The 18,949-nt window shown below is 31.4% G+C and overlaps 2 protein-coding genes and 5 non-coding genes across 8 annotated transcripts; 2 read left to right on the top strand and 5 right to left on the bottom strand.

Annotated features, from left to right (window-relative positions):
• The first annotated feature begins 1,258 nt into the window (after positions 1–1,258).
• Positions 1,259–10,402, top strand: LOC130443232 (pancreatic lipase-related protein 2-like). Its single transcript, XM_056777760.1, has 9 exons — positions 1,259–1,511; positions 2,663–2,931; positions 4,611–4,851; positions 4,939–5,051; positions 5,136–5,256; positions 6,548–6,850; positions 6,980–7,094; positions 7,839–8,042; positions 10,168–10,402. Exons 1-9 carry the CDS (start codon positions 1,316–1,318, stop codon positions 10,256–10,258), a joined length of 1,653 nt encoding a protein of 550 aa, XP_056633738.1. The 5' UTR covers positions 1,259–1,315; the 3' UTR covers positions 10,259–10,402.
• Positions 5,565–5,636, top strand: Trnad-guc (transfer RNA aspartic acid (anticodon GUC)). The gene has a single exon. It is a non-coding gene; the product is annotated as a tRNA-Asp (tRNA).
• Trnad-guc (transfer RNA aspartic acid (anticodon GUC)) lies at positions 6,386–6,457 on the bottom strand. The gene has a single exon. It is a non-coding gene; the product is annotated as a tRNA-Asp (tRNA).
• Positions 8,067–8,138, bottom strand: Trnae-cuc (transfer RNA glutamic acid (anticodon CUC)). The gene has a single exon. It is a non-coding gene; the product is annotated as a tRNA-Glu (tRNA).
• On the bottom strand, positions 8,763–8,834 carry Trnae-uuc (transfer RNA glutamic acid (anticodon UUC)). Its single transcript has one exon. It is a non-coding gene; the product is annotated as a tRNA-Glu (tRNA).
• Positions 9,640–9,713, bottom strand: Trnai-aau (transfer RNA isoleucine (anticodon AAU)). Its single transcript has one exon. It is a non-coding gene; the product is annotated as a tRNA-Ile (tRNA).
• A 431-nt stretch (positions 10,403–10,833) lies between the features above and the next one.
• Positions 10,834–14,855, bottom strand: LOC130443233 (U2 small nuclear ribonucleoprotein A'). 2 transcript variants are annotated; one of them, XM_056777761.1, is made up of 5 exons: positions 14,579–14,855; positions 13,840–14,013; positions 13,633–13,780; positions 13,038–13,390; positions 10,834–12,315 (listed from the first exon to the last, which is right to left on the bottom strand). In XM_056777761.1, exons 2-5 carry the CDS (start codon positions 13,919–13,921, stop codon positions 12,119–12,121), a joined length of 780 nt encoding a protein of 259 aa, XP_056633739.1. In that variant the 5' UTR covers positions 13,922–14,013; positions 14,579–14,855; the 3' UTR covers positions 10,834–12,118. The 2 variants fall into 2 exon arrangements, with proteins under 2 accessions (XP_056633739.1, XP_056633740.1); XM_056777762.1 differs by lacking the exon at positions 14,579–14,855 and having other exon boundaries at positions 10,834–11,767; positions 12,190–12,315; positions 13,840–14,227.
• Between the last annotated feature and the right edge of the window lie 4,094 nt (positions 14,856–18,949).

Genomic DNA, 18,949 nt, shown 5'->3' with positions numbered 1-18,949 from the left:
TGAAGTCGCCGCTACAAATTGAAATCAAGGGGTCCTACGAGGTTCGTATATATGGATTAGTAGGATCAGGAATATATGGCCCTAAATCTATGAGCTCAGCTCATAGAGCTTCTTTCCAAGCACTTGATACGTATAAAATTGAGTCAAAGTATGGAAATGGACAACAAAGTTACTCTAACGTGGGTACCTAATTACGAAGGAGGGCACGGCAATGAATAAGCTTATCACTTAGCGAAGAAAGGTTTTTATAAACCTTTTATAGGTTTCTCAAAAAGTAATAGTCATGAAAAATAAACAAAAAAATAACAGAAACATGGAGTAAGACCCCAGGTTTGGAACAATCCAATATTATACTACCAATTGGTCCATCACATTTAGCAAAGATGAGATAAGAAAAGTTAGTGGTATGTTCAACGGACACTGTCCAAATCTAGGACTATAACACTCTTATAATATTTCTACAACTACTTGATGTTTCAATTTTTGGAAATATCTTTCAAATATTCTTAAATGTTTATAGTTCATAGAAGATTTGTGGACGGTCAAGTGCCTTTAAGCCCATAGGTCTTCTGATAGGCTCCCACGCACTTTGGCTTCAACCGTTTGATGTCATTAAGCAACCCGTGAGGCTTAGTCAAGTATTTGAGCCGCGCTCGTGTTCACGGATGACGTGGTCTACATTTTCATTCTCTTCCATGTACCAGCGTCACTTCGGATCATCTTTGATGGCCTTCGTTTGAAGATGGCGTTTCAACAGACCGTGTTTGGTTAAAAGTCCAGTCACTAGTCAGATTTCGAGCATATTTAAGCAGAGCAGTTATTTAAAAGAAGCGGATGGTCCAAATATGTCTAACGTTTTCCGCCAAGCCCGCCTTGTAAGCAGACCGTTGAGACACGTGATAATAACACTTTTAACTACAACAAGAATGGGTTCTGGAACCATTTGATGAATTCGCCGATCTTCTTAAATGTTGTACAGTTTCTGTTTGGTTTGAATTCCTAATTTTTACCTACTCTCTTAGAATGTTTTCACGCATAATGTTGCTGATTAATTTCATGTTTAGATTGTTAATCTAAAAGAATTTGTACAAGTGAGAATTCTTATTTAGACCGATTCGGTGGCTGTTTGTCTAGTTTTCTTCCTAGTTGAAGCAAAATAATAAAATAAATCCCTACTTTTTCTTTTCTTATAATCTTCATTCGTTTACCACATTTTTATGGTTACGATATAAAAAGTGAAAGTTTTAAGAATATTTTGTTTATGCCGGCACGCATTCACCAGTTTGAAACAGTTGTGAACATAAATATGTAAATAATGTGGTTAATGAAGTGTTTTATTGTTATAGTTTTGTTAAGCATTACGGTTGAGGCACAAATTTGGTCAAAAATACGCTTGAGGAAACGACTTCAAGAACAAATTATGAATATAAAAACTGCTATTAATTTAAAGAATAGTATTTCAGAGAGAATCAAGCGCTTCAGGGAGAGAAATACGCAGTCTGTGTGTTATGGTAGGTTATAAAACAAAATTAAGAGAAAGTTTAATTATATTTTTGTTTAGTCCATTTTGAACCCGTAGGAATATAATTAGAAAAGTATATTAAATAACTAGAGATTCACTCAGATTCCTTATTTAATATATAGGGTGAATGATTTCCAACAATACAAGATGTCGTAAAAGTAGTTAAACAAATGAAACGCCCTGTATTTGATCGCATTTTTCAATTCTACATTAAAAATTTGAAATGAGGTTTCAGATACTAGCTTTAGTCGTTCTTGAGATATTCCATTTTTTTGGGAAAAGTCAAAAAGTTCGTTAATTATCATGAAAAAAATCTTTTTCAATAAAGAACTCGTTTTTTCCTGTCTACCTTTTTAATAATACGATTTTTCTTTAGCCTAAAATTAGGCTTAACTTCTTCATCTTGTCCAGCGAGTATACTATGAGAACAGACAAAAGTAGCTGAGGGTCAGATCTGGAGAATATGGTGGGTATGGAAGCGATTCAAAGTCCAATTCTTGCAATTTTGTTAACATTTCCATTGATTAGTAATATGGTACATTTTCTCAATTAATCAGCACTTTCTTCTTCTTCAAAAGAAGCCGTTTATGGTTTTCCATTTTTTAGATATTCGATGGTTATTATACCATGCGCATTCTAAAATACCAATGCCATAACTTTGACAGCCGACTTTTGGGTCTCTCTACGCTTTGGACTCGATCCACTCATATTACTGTCAATTGAACTCCTGTGTGAGATGTTACGATATGTCCAACATATTCCTTCGAGGTCTTAATCATCTCAATCAGCTCCACTTCACAATTAATTTGTAGACTTGTTTAATGTTTTCGTCGGAGATAGTCTCTTTGAAGAGTTCGCTGAGTGCATCGTTCTCGGTAATCATTCAGTCTCGTTTAAACTTAACAAACCACGTCGTGATGGTGGATTTTCCTAGTGCAAATTCCGAATAATTGTACAACTGTCAAATTACTGCACGTATCCTTCGAAGATTGGGGCTAACTGAAGAATTTATATTTAATACTAGTATCCCCATCTATGTGTCATCAAACGAACCTTTCAGCCCACCTGATCTAAATTGGGACTCCCTACACGTTTCTATAACCTTTATATTTAAATAAAGTAGTACAATTTTTGTTTCAGATATTGTGGGATGTTTCAAACTTCCCCATAAAAATTCTCCTTTACAAAAACATCCAGAAGATCCTAAAATGCTTGATACGAAATTTTATTTATTCACTAGATCAACTGATTTAGCAAAACCAGAAATTTTATTTTACGACGATGGCGGTGAATCCTTGAAAATATCTTCGTTTAATTTATCTAATCCTTTGAAAGTTATCGTGCATGGGTACGTGAGTAAATGGAACGAGAAAGGATCTTTGATTATTATGAAATCCTATTTGAAAATGGTAAGAATTGTTGTTGTTACCAGAACGACATCTATGTTACATCGATTTTCATAAATATTCAATAATTCATAACACATCTATCATTTAGAGCCATGCCGGTCCTGTCTCCTCTTTACTCCTTGTGAGAAAGATGGGAGGAAAGGTGTTTCCGTAAGTGGAAGCTGTTCCGACTAAGAAAGACAGAATGATAACGATTTCCCTATCCTCCGAGGTTTCAGCTCGGTTCTGCGCAATCTCAGGCACGCGCAGTAAAGATAAAGTGTCTCGAATGAGAGAGACAATGAATATTTTCGGCACCGTAACGTTTTTTTCCGTATTACATATGTGGATACAAAGCGGGCAGGACCGGCATGGCCCTAAATGTTGCGTTATAATTTTAATTAACAGAATTCAACTGCAAGGAAAAAATGTATGAAATTATTTTTAACAATGGACCCCTTTAAAAAAAGTGCTACTAAGAGAGCACAAACTGATTTCAAATCTCTATTGATTGATTACAAAAAAACAGGTAGAATTGGTACAACTTCACAAACTCCTAATTACTTTCTTCGAAGCTTCGTTTGTCCTCCAGTTCCCTCCAAAGTTTTACTTAATATTTACGAAAATATTGATTTTACAAAAAAAAGTTTGGTACAAAAAATACAGCTCATATAAATCTCTACGAAAAAGGTTATATAAATTTTTTACGTAAACATATTCTTTTGGCTGTTACGACACAAAATATCTAACCTAATTTCCTCGAAGTATGTGAGTGAGCGACTCCAAATGGTTCTAATTTGACTTTTTGGTATATTTTGGATTATAACAACCAAAAAAATAGGTTTAACTAAAAACTTTTTTTGTATAGCTTTATTTTTTGTTCGGTGACCAAAATGGACTTCTAAAACAGCGTTTTTGATATATTATTGATATATTTTGATATATATTAAGAAGAGAAAGTTTTATATGCATGATTAGAAGAACGATTTCATCAATTACATAATTTTTTAAAACCGATTATTTTGTCGAGGTCAAATTGAGATGAACAAATTAATAAGTCAGTTTTATTTTTATTATTTCAAATAGATATAACTGTGCTAAATACACATAAATAAACCTTGCCTTCCATCTGAATGCATAAATTCCAGTCGTAAGAACGAAGATTTTGACATGTTATGTAATACACTGACTTGCAACAGTTTTTTGTTTGTCCCACTTTCGAAATTCTATATTTTCAAAATAAGGTTATTCAAAGAAGAAAACAACTACTTTCCTGGCTGGCAACTGCAATAAGGGAATTGTGACTACTAGTTTCGACGTTATTGCGTCTATCCGAGCGGTGTAACAACCTCACGATTGGAGTCTGTAACCTAAATTGAAGACAACACCAGCCAGAACTGCTATTTGGTTCGTGTAGCAGACGCTTTCTGGCGACATCCTCACTTCTAACTGTGAAGCACTAGTCACTACATTTTGATGACATACGACGTGTGTCCAAAATATGCCCAATTATGATAGGATTGAACCAAATAGCAGCGCTGGCAGGTGTGGTCTTCGAATTGGAGGCTGTTACGCGCTCTGATGAGACGCGAAAACGTCGAAACTAGTCAGGGGTTACAACCCACTCCAAACGAAAAGGAATTTACATTGTTATATATCTAAAAAGACTATTTCTATTTGTTTATTACATTTTACTTTAGTTTGATTATAATGTGATATTGATGGATTGGCATATCGGAGCAAGGGGACCTCAGTATCCAGTGGCAGCAGCAAACACCGAAGTAGTAGGACGACAATTGGGTATTCTATTAACTAATATGGTAAAAAAGGGTTTGGAACCAAGGAAAATTCATTTAATTGGATTTTCATTGGGGGCGCACGTTTGTGGTACTGCATCGGAGAGTTTGAAGAATGAGGGTCACCTAATTGGTCGTATTACCGGTATGTAGTAGAGAATATTAGGTTAGGTACGATATATTGGATCATTTAATTGTAAATTTAGGAAACAGGGTATACTTTTCATTTTAGGTCTTGATCCAGCTAGTCCCCTTTTTAGGAACAATTATTTAAGAGAAAAGTATAAAAAATTAGATAGGAGTGACGCCGAATTTGTTGATGTCGTTCATACCGATTCAAGTCCTGTGAGTTATCATATGATTGAAAGTTTTGTGGATGAATTTAGTATTTTGTGTTGAATTTACAATTTTCTTCAATAATATTTTCAGTATTTGACTGACGGGTTTGGATTATGGGATCCAATAGGGCATGTCGATTTTTTTCCTAATGGCGGACAAGATCAGCCGGGATGTAATGATGTCAAAGATTCTATTGTCGTTTCTCATTTTGGTAAATAAAATTCTCACTCAACTTTGTACTTCTTAGAATTTTTTATGTTTTTAGTGATGATTCATCTTGATTTTAGTTTTTTTTTGTTAGAAAATCAGTTTAAACTAGCAAGTAAAAATTTGACGTTTCCACCTATCAAAATGTCTAGTCATTTTTTGGTAAAGGCCGAAATAGGTGAAATCGTCAATTTTCACCTGTCAATTTAAATTGGTTTTCTTTCAAAAAAAAACTAAAATCAAAATTTTTTTTTATATTTTCAATAAAGTGGAAATTACATGTAAAGTGGTATTAAAGATTATTCCATATAATCCTCGGTAGTATAGTGGTAAGTATCCCCGCCTGTCACGCGGGAGACCGGGGTTCGATTCCCCGCCGGGGAGGATTATTTTTTATAATTTTTTTGAATGTTTTTTTTACATTTTTCACATTTATATTCAATTTATCAAGGAATAGTAAAATTTTTACAAATTATTAAACTCACAAAAATCAATTTTTTTTATATTTTTTATTAGACTTGATTTTGTTATTGAGGAAAAAATATTTGGTCTAAAAAATTTACTCAAAGGAATAATTTTTTTAATTCAGTTTTTTTCTTGAGTGGAGTTAACTGTTTTTCCAGTGTATATTCTAAAGAATTTTTTAAAACTAATTTGAACTAATAGAATAGATTATTTTAATTTTTTTTTCGTCTCTAATATTTTTACACTTCAAAAAAATTGTTACTCTTGGCCTCACTGGCCTATGTGTAAATTCATTACTGCCCATTAGACTTCATTTTGGGAAGCACAAACCTCAAAATTAACACAAAACACACATTAGACATCTAAACATTCTGTCTTCGTAGTTAAAGTTTTACAAGGATTGCCCCAGATGTATGTTATCCAACAAAAAAAAAACAAAAATTTTGGAAAAATATATATTTATCTTTTTATAATAATAATTGTCAAGCTCCTCAAAAAATCTTCGACCACCAAACCATTTTAGCCGTTGCAATAAGGAATTTGTGATACGAAATTAATAAAAGTAAATTAAAAAATATCAAACAATGTATTTATTTGAATTTTAGTGTGTGTAAAAACATTTTTCTCAAATAAATTGAATAGAAATAAGAAAATGAAAAAAAATATATCTCCCCGGCGGGGAATCGAACCCCGGTCTCCCGCGTGACAGGCGGGGATACTTACCACTATACTACCGAGGATTTAGTTTAGGATAGTCACTTAACGTATTGAACATTTTGTTGCTTTTTGGGTACATATTAATATTTAAAAAATATTTTATTTCCGTTTAGAAAGAGGACTTTCTTCGGAATTAGTATGTAGTCACATAAGGGCTTTCCATCTATTTAGAGAATCTATTGAAAACATGGTAGAGAGAAAAAAGGGAAATACGAACGTCTGCGAAATGACAGCTTATTATTGCCCCAGAGGAAGAATATCCTTCGAAGAAGGAAGTTGTTTTCCGCAAATATCTCACGATAGAAATTCTACAACATTAGATCCATCGTATAGAACCGATATAGGTAATATTGGTGAAGAGGCAAAAGGAGAAGGAGTTATGTTCTTGTCTACTAGAAGTGAGAGTCAATATTGCGGTATGTACTTAATATAACCTCACAAATCTATTACTGCCTATTCAAGTGACTAGTATTATAAGTACTTCCAGTTGTCTAACATTTCTAGGGTTATTAAATAAAAACGAATATTCTTTACAATTATTATAGGAACTCAACTTCAAGCACAAATAGAATTATCTAAAAAAAATGAAGTATTAAAAGGTATACTCCAATTACAGCTCAATTATGAAAACAGTTCCGTGGTATTTCAATTGAATTGCGAGTAAGTAGTATCCGTATCCGTTCTAATTTCGGGTTCTCAATGGTCGCCTGACAGATAAGTCAATCTCAAAATGTTAATACTAAAGATAGACAGAGTGATAATTGTACTATTGGAAGAGAGAGAGGTTTACCTTTATCCTATTCGCTAATAAAATCAAAAATTATTATTTTCCTCTTCTGGTTTTCCAACCACTCGAAGCTTATGGTTATCCAATCATGATACCAGAATAGAGTAGGTTCTAATGTCAAAAATGTCAATTGTCATCCAACTTTGAAAATAATTAAAATTCACGAAAACAAACCGTGCTCTCGAACAACCAAAATAAAATCATATATTTAGGTATTTAAGATGGCTACCTCTGTTGCACTTTTTCACGTATATAGTTGGTAGCTATCCTTGTTTTACGTTATATATCGATGTCCTTTCTCTTTCTATCAGCACTTCGGGCCCAATTGGCTATAGAAATGCTAACGTCACACACCGCCATTGCTAGCGCAGGTCAGTTAACATTTTAGAAAGCTTTAGCAGCATTGACGATCGTATATGTTGGTGATTTTTTCGTATTTTCATTACAAATTTTGTTTGGAAAATGAACTATAACAATATGACGGCCGTGACGTCACGTTTCGGTTGTCCATTGAACGGGCTCCGATACTTCACTCTCTCTATCTTTAATAATATAATAAAAAAGAATGAATTTATGTATGTTTATCATATATGTAATACATTTAGCCTTTTTTGTAGATATAAAACGACAGATATTTATGAAAAAATCACATATGGCCTTGGTGTAGCGGAACATAATACTCTAAATAAAAATGTAAACGAAATTATGGCTAGATTCAGTTATTTAAATTTGGAAGAATATGAAATGTCGAATAATGATACTAAAAATGTGTCAAAAATATTTTTTAATAATGTTATAGTACGGGACATGTACGGTAACAGGTAAGTGTAAGTAATAAAAAAAACTTCCGGTACCGGGAATCGAACCCGAGCCTCCTGGGTGAGAGCCAGGTATCCTAGCCACTAGACCATACCGGATTAATAAAATTTAGTGGATATAGATGCAGAAAACTTCAACTTATCTTTTAATTTATTTAGAAAAACTAAAATATTTTCACTTTTTTCAAAAACTAAATCTTAATCAGAAGAGGCAGGAAATCGAAACGAATTATCTACAAAGAAACAATGTTATATTTATGAAACGATATTACGAGGATTATTAGGTTATTCTTTTATTCGTAACGTGGTCTTCGCCTATATAGTTGCACAGTTATTAAATATTTTGGAGTGAGTATTGCAATATAAAACGTTTTTGAGGAGTGAGAGGCTCGGATTGATTATATAAACAACATGCAACAAGGGGTAAAGAGAATTGATAGATTCATTTTAGAAAACATTTGAAATAGAAAGTTTTATGTTAATTTTTTATATATATTAATAAATACTTGAGCCTCGATGTGATTATAACATGATAATATAATTAAAATATTGTTGTTTTGATTATAATAGTTTCTCAATTTAGATTTCTTATACTTCATAAAAATGTGAATAACCAAACACAGGATTGTCCAAATTAGTTGTTAGTAAGGATACATTGTAACAAAATACGTTTGAAGGTATGGATTTTTGGGTTAAAAAGTTTTTTTGAAGTTTAAAAAATAATTCCGATACCGGGAATCGAACCCGAGCCTCCTGGGTGAAAGCCAGGTATCCTAGCCACTAGACCATATCGGATTATATTTAATACGTACAAAAAATTTAAAACTTTCTTCAACCAATCGAATATTTTGTTTATAAGTTTCGTATTAAATTTTTTCGTACGTTTTTAATGATAAATTATCTCGATGATAGGTCTCTTTTGTTAAAAAATTAATTTATTCATAAAAGGTAAAAATATCAACATTTCCGTTTTTTATCAAAATATAACTTGACTCTGACAATTTGCGTAATCATATTAATCAATATATCACCTAAGTAACCCTATCGCTCCTCTATTTAAGCATTTTTAGAATCATTAATTACAATATCTTGTCATTAATTTATTTGAAGCACGGTCTGTAAACCAAGCCCAATTTCTTATATAGCGGCTTGATACTGTTTGTTTCCGGATTCGTTTGAAATGGCAATGCTGCTATCTAGAGATGGACGTGTCTAGGGCACAGTTGCATATTAGACAAGCAAATATTTTGACAGAATTTATACAACAATTATTATTTGAACTTATTTAACTACTTTTATATAATTATGTCAAATATTTACTATTTTTATTTATAACAATGCCTACGGATATAATAATAAATATTATTACGTGAAACACAATTTCTTTGATAACAACGCCGACCTAGCGGCCAGGGAGTGAGTTTACTTAGCACCCGAGAAATAAAAACACCCCGCTACCCTCTTTACCAGACCGTATTTGAATATAAATTAGAATATCATTAGAAAAAAATTAATACGTTTTTTTTATAATACTTCATTGTATAATAATAATAGGTACCCACATTTGGATTTTATTAAAGTTTTGAATTATTAAAAAATTTGGCCCATGGGGGGATCGAACCCGCGACCTTCGCGTTATTAGCACGACGCTCTAACCAACTGAGCTAATGGGCCATGTTAAAACCAACTTCAATTATACTAATTCAACTAAGTACATTACATTAAGGTAAAATTACTAGTTGAAATGATGGATTTTACAATTTTCAACCACAATATAAGTTCAAGAGTTATAGATCTGTTTTAAGAAATAAATTATTTAGTGCTTGGCTTGGAAATAAGTAGAAATTGGTGTCAACGTATCCACGTCCCGAAATCAATAATTAAAATTATAAAATCTGTTTCTTAGAAGGATTATATTTCAAATTTTGTTTTCTTTTTCATTTTGAACAATATAAAAGTCATAAGAGCTTTTAAAAAATTATAATCTTGAGTCCTATCACCTGATTTCGAATGCTAAACCATAACGATGTTTAGATCAAATGATCTGATTCAATTTTCGGTGGAAATTTCAAATTTGAAACTCGAACTGACTGAACGTTGAATTTTATATTATTGAATTTATTTTTAGTTGGGAATACCAACATCCAAATACGAAAATAGAAGACGTACATGGGCAAATATATGGATTATTATCAGTTATCATGAAAAGAAAAACGTAACAACATGTGCGGTTGATGATTTTTTTATAAAAATCGACGTTTGAATAATTTCTATCAATATTCTTAATTTAACTTTTTAATCATTTATGATTGATTGAATTGTTATTTATGTTTATATTCCGAAATATACAGCTGTTAACTTTATCCGAAGTATGTTGGTCATCACCTTTATATTCGTGTCGGGTTTACAACGTTTTCATTCCCAAAAAAATGAAGACTACAACAATAAGTGATGTAATTGTTGAAACTGAAATTTATTATTTTTATTTATCGGTTCTCGCGAGATGTTGCAAAAATGAGAAAAAAAAATCTTAAAAATTCACCATTACCACGAGAACTAGTCACTCCGTACTTTAAGATTATCTATGGCCGTACGTCACTTAAATAAATCTATCAGACTGAAAGGGGTAAGTTTTCGTAAATTTGATATGAAATTCATAATCAAGCGACCCTGAAAACCTCAAAATTAATATATGACTTTATTTCTTTTTTAAGTATGGGTTGAAATGTAAGGGAAAGGTTATTATTATTAAGTTTTAGGAGCAAAAGGAAAAGGATGAAGAAAAACACTTAAATACTCATAATCTAGATTATTTTTTATATCTCTATCCAGAATTGTAGTAAAAAACCTTGTCAATATTTTACGAACTATCTAAATATTCACTCGATTTATACTCATACTTACCAAATCAAATGTTTACTTTGGTAATTAGAATACCAATCAAAAATTTTTATGTTCCTGAAAGCTTTCTTAATCACACAAAATATGTTACGGCCCTAATTAGACATAATCACATTTAACAGAAGTTAGGTTATATCACTGTATAGCCGTCAAAGTGAAACGTAATAATAAAGAAGAAATGCAAGAAAATCGCCGTCATATTTATTGGATGAAAATTATGAGGAAAAGAAGAAGAAATATTAACTTACAAAATAAACGATTTTCAAATATTGTTACGACCCTAAACAAAAAAATGTGGTACGATGACACTATTCCATTTGAAAAAATAAAGTTAGGTTAATGACTGTAAATATCAAACGTAATGAAAAAGAATAATTCCAGAAAAATCACTTTTAGTCACAATTATAGGGTAAAAATATGAGGAAAATAAGAAGAAATCCAAAGTTTGAAAACAAAAACGGAAGAAAGAAGACAGAGTCACGATTATTTCATAAAGAGAAAGAAGTATTAACTGTGAAATTGTAGTTATAGAAGTTGAAGTGATATTAGAGGTTATGTTTTAAATGTCATTTGACATTAATAAACCTAAAATATATGGATTTGTTAATTTTGTCGTATGTTGTGACAGATGAAGTAGAAAAATTATATCTGTGGAAAAATTAAAAAAAAATCGCTTCTCAACCTTTTTTGGTATAATTTGTTTTATTTTATCGCCGCAGTGTGTACAATGTTCTTATCAGTTTGAATACCAAACAAAAATTAAATCAGTAAATCCGAGAAAAAATATATTTATTCGTAATCCATCGAAGTCCCTCCATTTTGATTTCCTGGAAATTTATCAAAACGTAACTTCTATCTTGACAAAAATTTTTACTTCCGAACCATTTCAGACACATACCACAGACCACTTGTTTATATCCAAAATTAAGGATCAAGCAGTTCCTTATGAATGTTGAAGTACAGAGTATAATATGTAGAAATATTGATTCAGAGTTGAAATTTGCCTTTTGAGAGGGTCTCCCTACATAATGTCAGATAATCTGACTAGTACTTGAAATGGATTCAACAATCTTGAAAACACTAACCTAACATGACTCCATCACATTATATCCTGGTTGGTGTGTTTAGTACCCAGACATTCAAACTAATGATAGACTGAGAGAAAGGAATATTTAAAATTATATGTATGCTATATGTCTGAAAGGGTTGGTATTTATATTAAAAAAAAAATGTATTTCAGTTATCTTACGTGAATCAAAAATGTTTCCGGGAATTTGACCGGATTGTAGTATTTTCTGTAACCTTTCTACTTCTTGTAACGAACTGGCTTTATTGATAGCTTCTCTTATCATTTTGATTTCTTCATCATTCAAACCTAAATACAAATACAAATTCAAATCAACGCTAATCTTTTGAAAAATCAATTTTATTTTGCTATTAGAGTTAAAAATCATGACAACCATATTTTTGTAGTTCCCACTTTATCAGACTGTAATTTGTTGAAATTCTGATTTTTTAATTTTTTTTAGTTAGTTTGAAAAATGCCTAAAATTTAGGCTTGTACAGAAGAACATACCGTTAGCTGAGAATAACTTTTAACCAAGTTGACTTAGCAACAAATTTAAGACCTTTTTTGTAGGCCATTCAATTTCCTATAAAAATATCTATTTCTTTTTACTACACAATAATTCATTGAAATACATTAAAAATTCAAAAAAAAATAAAAAATTCTTGTATAATCTAAATGGGGAATCAAAAACCACGACGTGGCACCTTAAATATTGATATTAAGAGCCCAAACCTTACCAGAATTTTTTTCATCATCTTGAAGATATTTTTATAGTAGCATAAAAATAGTTTTTTTGCCCACCCTAATTCTAGTATAGGTTCATTTGCACGTGTAAATAAAAAATGCATATCAAAAGAAATAAAAACTACCTAATAGCAATTCATTCAAGATGGAAGTTATTCTTCTTTTTTTTATTTGAAATTTTTTTTAAAGAACCTCATTAAAGTATCTGCCACTGGTGCTCTTACCTTAATCCCGAAAAATCTAATTAAAATGAAACATAAATTATTTTTGATAATATAACTCACCTTTATTCCTAGCTACATTGTTAACAGAACCTCCAGGTACGAATGTTTTTGCTTTTTTAGCAATCTCTTTTTGTATATCCTTTCCTTTTTTACTTTTAAACAAAGCTTTAGCCTCTTCTCTTTCTTTCAATTTAATTTTTCGAAAATCAAGTAATTTTAATTGAGGAAGTTTGTATATGACATATGACCTATAGTGCTGCTTAGATGTAATAGGGTTGAACATTAAACTTAAGGTAGAAAGTTGCTCTAAAGTAACTAAAGGATCAATATCACCTAAATCTTCAATTTGATTTCCAGTCAATATTAAACTTTCCAAATTTGGTATATACTCTTCTAGATGTTCCCCAATACGACTAAAATTGATAGTTTGACAATAACTTATTGTGGAAACCACTTTACATTGAAAATACATATATTAGAAATGCAAAAAATCAAAAAACCTGTATATATATGATAATGAATCTACTAATTACTGAACTCCGAATATCCAGAAATAGGCAACAGTAAATTTTACAAAAAAAGGCCAACAATACCGAAATTTACAAAAAAAAAGTCAACAATACCACAATTTACAGAAAAAACTGGAATAACTTACACAATGCGGTTATTGTTCAAAAGTAAACACTTTAATCGTTGTAGAAAAGGAAAACCATCTAATTTCCTGATATCATTATCGGAAAAATCTATTGTATCATATTGATCACCAGTAGCACCTAAATTTTCAATTTCAGGTATTCTGTATCCTAAAACAAGCAAATACGAATTCATAACCTTAAAAAGATATAGTAAGATCTAAACTTACCTCTTAAATCCAGTTCTCTATCTTTAACTGGATTTATGTATTGCATAGAATTTTGAATAATTTCTGCAGTTAGTTTTACCATTTTTAGTTTTTAACAAAGTTGTTAACGTCTTTCTTTGGAAGTAAACGATGCGTTTTTTCTTCGTCTTTTTTTATAATAAATTTGGTCTAGACCTTAAAAGTAGCAGGTAGTTTGGTATTGTATTACTGGTTGCCTATAGTGTACGATAGACATTCACAAAATTATTTTTATAACGCAACAATAATTTTAATATGCTTAAGATGTAATTCAGTACAAATGCTATTTATTACCATATTATTGAACAATCGCCTTTTTTCATAATAGTTTAAAATTTTGTGTCGAACCGAAGCATTGTTTAATTAATTTAAATTATTGGGGTCAGAGTCGTACTCCTAGGGATTGGTGAGCAAAAAATAACGATTTAAAATAATGGTCTATACAGTGTGGAGGCAAATCATTATTTATAAACATTACAACAGCATTGAGAATAATATAAAAACCAATAACAGGGCTAGAGGATAATTTACTTAAATTTATAATAAAACGTTTATTTTATTAAATTCTTAATTCAGATTATTTTATGACGCATAATATAGTTTTAACGATTTAAAAATATATTAAAACAAAAAATTTCACGTGTTTATTATCAATTAATTTTATCTAGTTAATTGTTATATATTAAAACCAATTTTAACTATTAATATTTTTGTTACTTACCTGGGTAGATAGTCTACGAATTTAGCCCATCAACGCAGAGAAGAAGAATACTTTTGTAGCAGCACGTTGCCAAATTCATCAAAAAGTATAAGACTCTTACGAGATATATAATTAATTGTATATTGCTTAAAGTATACTTCAAAATAAATCAACATATTTAGAAAACAATCGTCTTTACTATAATTAAATATAGTGAAGTGCGAAGTAGAAAATAAAATACCTTTTTTATTTTGTCTTAAAAAACCTTCAAGTTATTTTTGTTTGAGAGAAAAAAATCAAACAAACACATTAAGCACGTTTTTTTCAATTTATTGATATTCTAATATACAGTATTCATCGATAATGAATGATAATGAATTTTTAAAAATATTATCGAGATAGATATATCGATAGCACCTTGTATAATAGTGATAAATCTTTAATTTTAGAGGTAGTGGAATCATCTTAGTGTGTTTTTTACGTGTATTTAGTAAAAAAAGGTCATGGAAATACCGTTTCTAATGTTATTAAAATCATTTAGAAACATTATTAATGACTATAGTTATCTTTCTTCAAATATCCATGTCATTAATATTTAGATTTTCCGGTATAATATGAACACGCACAACAAATCAAAATAGTTATTAACATCAGCAACAACTAATTAAATCATATTGATAATGTACAGGATATATACGAAAATTTCTAACTTATCTACTTCTTCAAATTTTAATTCTTATTTCGATAACATATTACGAGGGACATAAGTAAACTTCTACTTAAAGAGTTTAAAGAATTATAAAGTTCCGTATAGAACTTTTAGTATCAAACTAGAAGAGTCTTATTAAGACATGAAATAAATAAATGTAGAAGTACCACAAGGTAGTGTATTGTAGATAATCCTTTTTCTAATTCACCCCAATGATACTCCATTATTGAAGCCATCTTTGATTATGATATTGTTTTAATAACAGTAAACAAAGATCACGAAGAAGCAATCTCATTCTATCTCAGACCATAAAGTTGATGGACCACTGTTTTGACCGAAGAAGTGGTAAAACATTTAATAGGGATTAACGTAAAAACGATCTTGTACAACTATGAACGAGTTTATATATTATTTTGATAGTTAATTGTACAAATAATCAAAAAAATGAATAGAATACCCCCTAACTACTATTTCTTCTATTTACTTTAACGTTTTGAGATGAGAAATGACAAATTTGAACTGGTTCCGTTTTGTCTACTTCTAAAATCGATTTAGAAAGATCGCAATTGCAAAAAGTGCCATAATTAAGAACAAAAAACGGTTGGGTCACGTTTTTCAAACTCAGGTAGCAAAGTATTTCATCATATAATTTACTTGAGTGCTTCAATTAGTAAGGAATTGAAAGATCTTCATTAAGAGATCTGAAAAATCAACCAACGAGTTTTTTGAAAGATTCAGAGTATTTTTAAAATTATCCTGAGTCATTGTTTGACGCTAGCAGGTATTATTGAGGGTCAGATCACATATATATGATTAAAGATGATGTATATTTCACTTTCCCAATTTAGTAGTTTCAACTATCGCATTCCCCTCGTTTTTTAGCACAGAAAAATCATCCGATTGCACTATATATTTTTTAAATCTTTGTTTTACTTGAGTACTACAATTTGTAAGCACTTGAATGATTGACTTCTTCATTGTGAGACTTGAAAAATCAACTCACAGATTTTCGAAACTTCAGTTTCAGTGATGATAAGGAGTAATTTAAAGAAAGATTATTACAAAGTAATTTCAATTGATACCTCGTAAAATACTAACAAAATATCTGGTATAACAAAATAATTTAACTCAATTAAAAAAAACAACGTAATTAGATAAAAAAAAAACATTTTTATAGTAATGTATTTGAAAGAAACTAATTTTATAGTACGTCATGATCAATTTTTACTGAGGGAACCAAAAAATACTGACGGTATTCCAGATAACCATCTTAATTGCCAAGTATTTCAACAATTTTATTATTACAGTTGTCTTGTATCTAACTTAAACAACACTAGCACAGAGCTTTGTAATGGATATCAATTTTTGAATTATTTTTTATTGTTAGTTTTTTTACGGATCTCACAATGTCAAACATGATTTTATGCAACCATTAGATGTCATTTTCATCGCTTTACTTACTCATAATATGTTAACCAGAGTTTATCCTTATATAAATAAAAAAACGTTTAAAATGAGTTTAACCAATTTAAAAAACTGTCGTCTGTAATATGGAATGTGAAATCCGAATTTGGTTCATATTTGGAAGTAAAAATAGCCACAAATAGCTAGAGAATATAAAATGTCACGTTTCAAATACTGGCGCTGACTGGTGTGTATTCAGTTCGTTTTAGAGAGTATGACCACTATAAATAATAATTTTAGAACTGTAAATAAAGATGTGAGACTTTTACTTATTACTAACCTTTATCTTAACCCTCTAAATGACCATAGATGTATGTATAGATTTGGGGTCTTGTATACACTGCGATCCAAAGGATCTTTCCTTTCCCTTTCTCGCTGAAAACTCAGTGTTTACAGGTGTTCCATCAATTCAACCCCTTTTAAAAAGTCTAGAATGTGGGATGGCTTTAATTGCCATTTGGTTATAATTTCCCAGAAGAGTCTTTGTCTGGCTCAGCACCTGTAGGTAGTTCCAATAATTGGTTTCACTCCTATTTACGCATTATTTACTAGATCTCGCGTCTTCATGTGTTTGTTGATGCATTCTGCAGATTTACTCTGGTTATAATTTCCCAGTAGAGTCTTTGTCTAGCTCAGCACCTGTAGGTAGTTCCAATAATTGGTTTCGCTCCCTTTTACGCATTATTTACTAGATCTCGCGTCTTCATGTGTTTGTTGATGCATTCTGCAGATCTACTCTGGTTATAATTTCCCAGAAGAGTCTTTGTCTGGCTCAGCACCAGTAGGTAGTTCCAATAATTGGTTTCGCTCCCTTTTACGCATTATTTACTAGATCTCGCGTCTTCATGTGTTTGTTGATGCATTCTGCAGATCTACTCTGGTTATAATTTCCCAGAAGAGTCTTTGTCTAGCTCAGCACCTGTAGGTAGTTCCAATAATTGGTTTTGCTCTTTTTTACGCATTATTTACTAGATCTAGCGTCTTCATGTGTTTGTTCATGCATTTTGCAGATCTACTCTGGTTATAATTTCCCAGAAGAGTCTTTGTCTGGCTCAGCACCTGTAGGTAGTTCCAATAATTGGTTTCACTCCTATTTACGCATTATTTACTAGATCTCGCGTCTTCATGTGTTTGTTGATGCATTCTGCAGATTTACTCTGGTTATAATTTCCCAGTAGAGTCTTTGTCTAGCTCAGCACCTGTAGGTAGTTCCAATAATTGGTTTCACTCCTATTTACGCATTATTTACTAGATCTCGCGTCTTCATGTGTTTGTTGATGCATTCTGCAGATCTACTCTGGTTATAATTTCCCAGAAGAGTCTTTGTCTAGCTCAGCACCTGTAGGTAGTTCCAATAATTGGTTTTGCTCTTTTTTACGCATTATTTACTAGATCTAGCGTCTTCATGTGTTTGTTCATGCATTTTGCAGATCTACTCTGGTTATAATTTCCCAGAAGAGTCTTTGTCTGGCTCAGCACCTGTAGGTAGTTCCAATAATTGGTTTCACTCCTATTTACGCATTATTTACTAGATCTCGCGTCTTCATGTGTTTGTTGATGCATTCTGCAGATTTACTCTGGTTATAATTTCCCAGTAGAGTCTTTGTCTAGCTCAGCACCTGTAGGTTGTTCCAATAATTGGTTTCGCTCCCTTTTACGCATTATTTACTAGATCTCGCGTCTTCATGTGTTTGTTGATGCATTTTGCAGATCTACTCTGGTTATAATTTCCCAGAAGAGTCTTTGTCTGGCTCAGCACCTGTAGGTAGTTCCAATAATTGGTTTCACTCCTATTTACGCATTATTTACTAGATCTCGCGTCTTCATGTGTTTGTTGATGCATTCTGCAGATTTACTCTGGTTATAATTTCCCAGTAGAGTCTTTGTCTAGCTCAGCACCTGTAGGTTGTTCCAATAATTGGTTTCGCTCCCTTTTACGCATTATTTACTAGATCTCGCGTCTTCATGTGTTTGTTGATGCATTTTGCAGATCTACTCTGGTTATAATTTCCCAGAAGGTTCTTTGTCTAGCTCAGCACCTGTAGGTAGTTCCAATAATTGGTTTCGCTCCCTTTGACGCATTATTTACTAGATCTAGCGTCTTCATGTGTTTGTTGATGCATTCTGCAGATCTACTCTGGTTATAATTTCCCAGAAGAGTCTTTGTCTAGCTCAGCACCTGTAGGTAGTTCCAATAATTGGTTTCGCTCCCTTTGACG

The sequence above is a fragment of the Diorhabda sublineata genome, chromosome 4, assembly GCF_026230105.1.
Source record: "Diorhabda sublineata isolate icDioSubl1.1 chromosome 4, icDioSubl1.1, whole genome shotgun sequence".
Taxonomy (NCBI): domain Eukaryota; kingdom Metazoa; phylum Arthropoda; class Insecta; order Coleoptera; family Chrysomelidae; genus Diorhabda; species Diorhabda sublineata.
The sequence above is the reverse complement of the archived record's forward strand: the minus strand, read 5'-3'. Positions and strand labels throughout refer to the sequence as shown.

What these genes read in the sequence shown, in the direction of transcription:
- LOC130443232 (XM_056777760.1), top strand. Translation starts at nt 1,316, where the DNA reads ATGTGGTTAATGAAGTGTTTTATTGTTATAGTTTTGTTAAGCATTACG. An exon ending in TGAAATCCTATTTGAAAATG is followed by an intron (nt 2,932 to 4,610) that starts GTAAGAATTGTT and finishes ATTTTACTTTAG; the next exon opens with TTTGATTATAATGTGATATT. An exon ending in TTCATACCGATTCAAGTCCT is followed by an intron (nt 5,052 to 5,135) that starts GTGAGTTATCAT and finishes TAATATTTTCAG; the next exon opens with TATTTGACTGACGGGTTTGG.
- LOC130443233 (XM_056777761.1), bottom strand. Translation starts at nt 13,921, where the DNA reads ATGGTAAAACTAACTGCAGAAATTATTCAAAATTCTATGCAATACATA. An exon ending in TAGAGAACTGGATTTAAGAG is followed by an intron (nt 13,781 to 13,839) that starts GTAAGTTTAGAT and finishes TGCTTGTTTTAG; the next exon opens with GATACAGAATACCTGAAATT. An exon ending in CAATGTAGCTAGGAATAAAG is followed by an intron (nt 12,316 to 13,037) that starts GTGAGTTATATT and finishes ATTTGTATTTAG; the next exon opens with GTTTGAATGATGAAGAAATC.